Genomic DNA, 5,835 nt, shown 5'->3' with positions numbered 1-5,835 from the left:
TCATATCTTTTAATCCGTAACTCGGATTAAAATATTTTCAACATGAAAGTTGCTTAGAACGACGAGACGAATCTGGATACGCAGCCCGTTCATCCGCCACACACCCCTAACATATCAAACTCGCAACTTTCCCCCTCCGGCTCCTCTGCCCGAAAACACGGAACACCGGGAATACTTTCCCGGATGTTTTCCCCTTCGTCGGCGTCACCTCATACTGCGTTAGGACACACCTAGCACCGCTCTTTGTCATGTCTTGCGTCGTCTTGCTTATGTTTGCATTGTATTTATTGTTTCTTCCCCCTCTTCTCTTCGGTAGACTACGAGACCGACGCTGCTCCTGCCCAGTTCGACTACGGAGTTGACGACCCCTCTCTCTTGCCAGAGCAACCAGGCAAGCCCCCCCCCCTTGATCACCAGACATCGCCTATTATTCTCTATACTGCTTGCATTAGAGTAGTGTAGCATGTTACTGTTCGGTTACTCCTATTCTGTTGCATAGCCTGACATTGTTGCTACATCTGTTGATACCTTACCTGCAATCCTAAATACTTAGTACAGGATGCTAGTTTATCATCATTGGCCCTACATTCTTGTCAGTCTGCCTTGCTATACTATTGGGCCGTGATCACTCAGGAGGTGATCACGGGTATATATTATATATACATACATACTATACAGATGGAGACTAAAGTCGGGTCAGCTCGATGAGTACCCGCAAGTGATTCTGATGAGGGGGCTGAAAGGACAGGTGGCTCCATCCCGGTAGAGGTGGGCCTGGGTTCCCGACGGCCCCCGACTGTTACTTTGAGGCGGAGCGACAGGGCAGGTTGAGACCTCCTAGGAGATAGGTGGGCCTGGCCCTGTTCGGCGTTCGCGGATACTTAACACGCTTAACGAGATCTTGGTATTTGATCTGAGTCTGGCCATTTGGTCTATACGCACTAACCATCTACGCGGGTATTAGCCGAAGCCTTCGTGACGTCGGCAACTGAGCGGCGCGCGCCGGATTGGAATGTAAGCCTGCTCTTGTATTAAGGGGGCTAGTTCTGCTTCCGGCCGCATTCGCAACGTGCAGGTGTGCTAAGGGCGATGGGCCCAGACCCCTGTGCGCTTAGGTTTAGACCGGCGTGCTGACCTCTCTGTTGTGCCTAGGTGGGGCGGCGACGTGTTGATCTCCCGAGGTTGTGCATGACCCAGGAAAGTGTGTCCGGCCAAATGGGATCGAGCGTGTTGGGTTATATGGTGCACCCCTGCAGGGAAGTTAATCTATTCGAATAGTCGTGATCTTCGGTAACAGGACGACTTGGAGTTGCACCTTTACCTTATGACAACTAGAATCGGATACTTAATAAAACACACCCTTCCAAGTTCCACAGACAACCCGGTGATCGCTTTTCCACAGAGCGACGAGGGGAGGATCGCCGGGTAGGATTATGCTATGCGATGCTACTTGGAGATGCTACTTGGAGGACTTCAATCTACTCTCTTCTACATGCTGCAAGACGGAGGCTGCCAGAAGCGTAGTCTTCGACAGGATTAGCTATCCCCCTCTTATTCTGGCATTCTGCAGTTCAGTCCACCGATATGGCCCTTTACACATATACCCATGCATATGTAGTGTAGCTCCTTGCTACACATACACCCCCATGTAATCTTCGGTGCCTCTAGGATTTTTTTTACAGAGGGAGTAATTTCCACGAGTATATGATGCCACAGACAGATAAAGTGGAATAAACCGACAGCAGGTAGCTAATGAAAAAGGACGGTAACACGTCCTGTTGTGCAGGCATATAGATCTGTCATCTTCAGTGCAGTTTTCTTAGCGAGACCAAGATGTAGATCTATATCGACTTCGGTGCTTAAATCTGGCCACCTCTGCTTAAATCTGATCAAAATTGAAATAAAAAAAATTATAAGCAGCAGTGGCATGTTACCGAGACAACGGGTACTAGCATTTTAAAAAGATTTTTCAGTGGTATACAGAGAGAGCACCAGTAACCAGTAGTACGGGCATCATTTTACATGGCTGGCTTCTCACAACCTGAGAACCATCCAAATAATACATGATCTGGGGTGAATAAGAATACTACAAATCGCCACTCTACAAGTGTAGCGATCCCAGTTATTATATCCTCGGGGGGTTCATGCATCAGTACACTAACCCTTCAATACGATACCGCATCCTGGAGATCCAGATCTGAACTAGCCAAGACCCAGGTTCCAGGATGGCAATATTAGACCACAAAAATGAGAGCCCATGCTCATATTTCAAGTGCCATAAATTACAACAGACCATCAATCAAGCTCTCCGAGTCCGATCATCGTATCTCCAGGGACCCGAGAGCTCCGGTCGCCGTCAGTCAATGCGCGGAGCTCCGGGGCTGGCTGAAGGATCCACCGGCATAGAGCATCTGATAAACTGGTCGGATCCTCACGGTCAGAACTATGCTCAGCAGTGTGCCCAGACAGGCCATGCCGGACAGAATAAAGAACGTGAGCCTGAAGCAATTGGGGCCATGGCACGCGACGTCGAAGTCTGTTGTCGTGGCATGCTGCTTTTCCACCTCGAGGTCATAGAAATATCCCGCGAGACTGTTGAACAGGAGCGCGCCGAGTGGATTCCCGAGCGAGATGAAGTTGTAGATCTTCCCAAAGTGCTTCAACCCAAACAGCTCTGATGATGCTGAGATCATCGCTGAGAACTGGATACCGTAGCATATGCCAAGCAAGGCAACGGCGACGTGAAGTGTAGAGTGGAGACCCAATGCAAAGAGCAGGTATGTAAATATCATCACAACTTGGGTGCATATAATCAATGCTGTCCGGGGAATTGTCCATGACCTGGAAAACAAGCACCATGGTCATACCAAAATTCAAATTGTACCCACTCAATTTTTTTTGTTGATTGCAAATTTGTACACAGCTGGGACCGGAGAAAGCAGTCCGGCCCTAAGCAAGAGTGAATATTGTTTGACTTAATCTGAAACTGGAATGGAGACTTTGATCATTCAACTAGGGAAACAGTTGATTCCTAAACTAGAATGGCAGACATTTGTTAAGAAAAAGGTTACCTAGCTAACATGGTACTCTATCACAGCAGGTAGAAAATATCTACTTGATTGACAAACTCTATATTTGAAGAATAAATGTGATCCAGTAAAACAAGAGACTTCATTACCTGACAAGATACTCAGAAATAGCACCACCTCCCAAACGGCCAAAAAAGTTGCAGAAACTGAACAGAGAGAGCGATATAGTGGTGTCCACAGCACCTGCTGCAATTCCAACTTGTGCAAGATTGTTAAGGACCATGACTCCAGATCCAACACCGATGAAATATACTGCGAAGAGAAGCCAAAAATCTGCCTTGAGCAGCGCTTCACGAAATCTGAAGTCCTCTCCTCTTTTTGGTCTTCTTCTCGTTTGCTTTACAGCCCCTTCACCCTCCGCATAGAGAATATCAATATCAAAGGAATCCTCATCGTCTAGATCATTAAGGTTTGATCCGGAGGCAGAAGGTGGAAGAAATGGTTCTGTATGATCACTATCAGCGCCGGAAGAGTCCGACGGGCCTTTTCTTCGGTTACTTGGAAACAATGTCATTTTCAAGGGTATTGCAACCGGCGCAAAGAGGAGAAGGACCATAATAACAACCAGAGAATAGTTCACTGCATCACTAAGTGTTACGACATGATCCAATACTGTGGCCCCAACAAGATAAACCCCAAGAACAATACTCCCGATTTGTGTGAACAGGAAGTGAACTTGCTCTGAAGAATTCGGCACCAGAGAGGGTTGACAGGGTTGAACAAAGTACATTGTCAGAAAACACACAGAAGGTACCCCGAGAGCGAGCAAAAGCAAAAGGCTCGCGGCCGAATCGTGAAGTATGCCGGTGTATATTTCGGTGTAGACGGCAGCGCTTAGACCGGCGTAGCCTTTAAGGATGCCGGCAACAGCACCTCTGCTGAGTGGGAAGTTCCTCATGTTGGTCACCAAAACGGCAGTCCCCAACCACGCGCCACTGTTTGCAGCAAGGCACAATGCCAACCATACCTGTAATAAAATACAGGAGGAAGGCCACCAGTCAATTCACAGTATACTATAATCAAAGCAAAGTTTGCCACGAAAGGCTGAATCAAAAATCCTCCATGTGTGCACACACATTGCCAGCGGACAAGGTCAAATGGTGCTTCCCTTTGGCCAAATATGACCGGCGATTACTTGATTGCTAGTGTTCGCTATTATATTATGTTGTTGGGATCATAGAAAGGGACGTTTGTTTGCGGGGAACATATTCGTCCATATATTAGTCCAGAAGATGTTAACTTGCAGCTGCAAAAGCAGCCACCTGGCACAAAAGAAAAGAATATTACTTTTACTTTCCCTTAAATTTACTTTTTTTTTTTGAAAAGGGGGTTTGACCCTGCCTCTGCATCAGAGCGATGCATACGGCCAAACCTCCTAAATTTACTGAACGAGAGCAGTTCAAGTTCCCCTAAATTTACAGGTTGCAACTACTGAACAAAAAAGGATCTTAAGAAATCGACCTCGGAACCAATCGAGGATTTAAATTATAATGAATATACGGATTGAAGTGCAGGGAAGGAGGGGGAGGTCACCAGCCAGTAGGGCAGTGCCGGGGCGGCGCCGGAGACGGTGAGCCAGGTGGTGCCGTAGCCGAGGACGCAGGCGGCGGCGCCGATGAGGAGGAGCAGGGCCGGGTGGAGGCGGTTGCAGAGGACGCCCGGGAGCAGGCCGAGGTTCTCCCCGACGTCGCAGGCGACGGCGAGCAGCGCGAGGCGGCGCTGGTCGACCCCGAGCGCGAGCTTGAGCGCGTGCGAGTAGAGCGCGAAGGTGGAGCTGGCTCCCCCCGCCACCTGCACCCACACCGCCGCGCTCAGCCCCAGCCACGGCGGCCGGCTCCCCGCCTTCACCGCCCCCGGCCCCCGCATCCTCGGCCGAGCGGAGCTGGATCTCTGGGTCCTGCGCGGCTATTGCTAGTGCTGGCTGGCCGCCCTGGTTTTCGGGGTGGAGAGGGGGAGGAATCTCTGCGAGAGGGAGGGATGGCGAGCGAGTTTGGAAGTGAATTTAATGGGGGTTTTGGACAGGTGGAAGGAAAGAAAAGGGGAGCGATGGGGGGAGGCTCCGACGGGGATGGGGGGCAGTGTCGGCCTGCCTATGCAAAGCAGGTGCCGGGATCTCAGGATTTGGTAGGGGAAAAGCGAGAGATCGGCCGGCCTAGCGCGCGAGCCAAGATGGGCCTGGAACGGAGGCTGGGCCACGACCGGCCTGGCGCAGCCAGATGTGTGAGCGGACGCGTCCGTGACGTTCGGCATATCCTATTTGGCGCTTATGCGCCGGTTCACCAACCGGCGCCTGCAGGCATTTCTAATTGGGCCGGCCCGTTACGTTCTCTTTTTCCTGGTTTCGAACCAGGAAAAATTATGTGCCGACGGGGATTCGAACACACGACTAGTGCACTGCTGTAGCCACCAGGGACACCCGCTCGAGCGTGTAAAGTTAGCTCGTTTTTCTCTTTTTTACTTTGTTCTTCAGTTCGGTTTCCTTTTTATTCTTTTTCTTTTTTCTTCTTTTTCTCATCTTTCTTTGTGTACTTTAGTGCGCGTTTTTTTTTCAAATTCGATGAACTTTTTTCAGAACCGATGAACTTTTTCAGAATCGATAACTTATTTTCAAATTCGATGATATTCTTTTAATTGAATGAACTTTTTTGAAATTTGATGTACCTTTTTTGCAAAATCGAAGAACTTTTTCAAAAACCCATGAACTTTTTCCATATCCGATGAACTTTTTCCAAATCCGATGAACTTT

At 49.1% G+C, this 5,835-nt stretch overlaps 1 protein-coding gene across 1 annotated transcript; it reads right to left on the bottom strand.

Annotated features, from left to right (window-relative positions):
* Window positions 1-1,930: 1,930 nt before the first annotated feature.
* On the bottom strand, window positions 1,931-5,145 carry LOC123159336 (protein NUCLEAR FUSION DEFECTIVE 4). Its single transcript, XM_044577159.1, has 3 exons — window positions 4,623-5,145; window positions 3,179-4,056; window positions 1,931-2,841 (listed from the first exon to the last, which is right to left on the bottom strand). Exons 1-3 carry the CDS (start codon window positions 4,953-4,955, stop codon window positions 2,361-2,363), a joined length of 1,692 nt encoding a protein of 563 aa, XP_044433094.1. The 5' UTR covers window positions 4,956-5,145; the 3' UTR covers window positions 1,931-2,360.
* Window positions 5,146-5,835: the final 690 nt, after the last annotated feature.

This window comes from Triticum aestivum, chromosome 7B (genome assembly GCF_018294505.1).
Source record: "Triticum aestivum cultivar Chinese Spring chromosome 7B, IWGSC CS RefSeq v2.1, whole genome shotgun sequence".
NCBI classification, from domain to species: domain Eukaryota; kingdom Viridiplantae; phylum Streptophyta; class Magnoliopsida; order Poales; family Poaceae; genus Triticum; species Triticum aestivum.
This window is presented reverse-complemented; position numbering and strand designations above follow the sequence as displayed.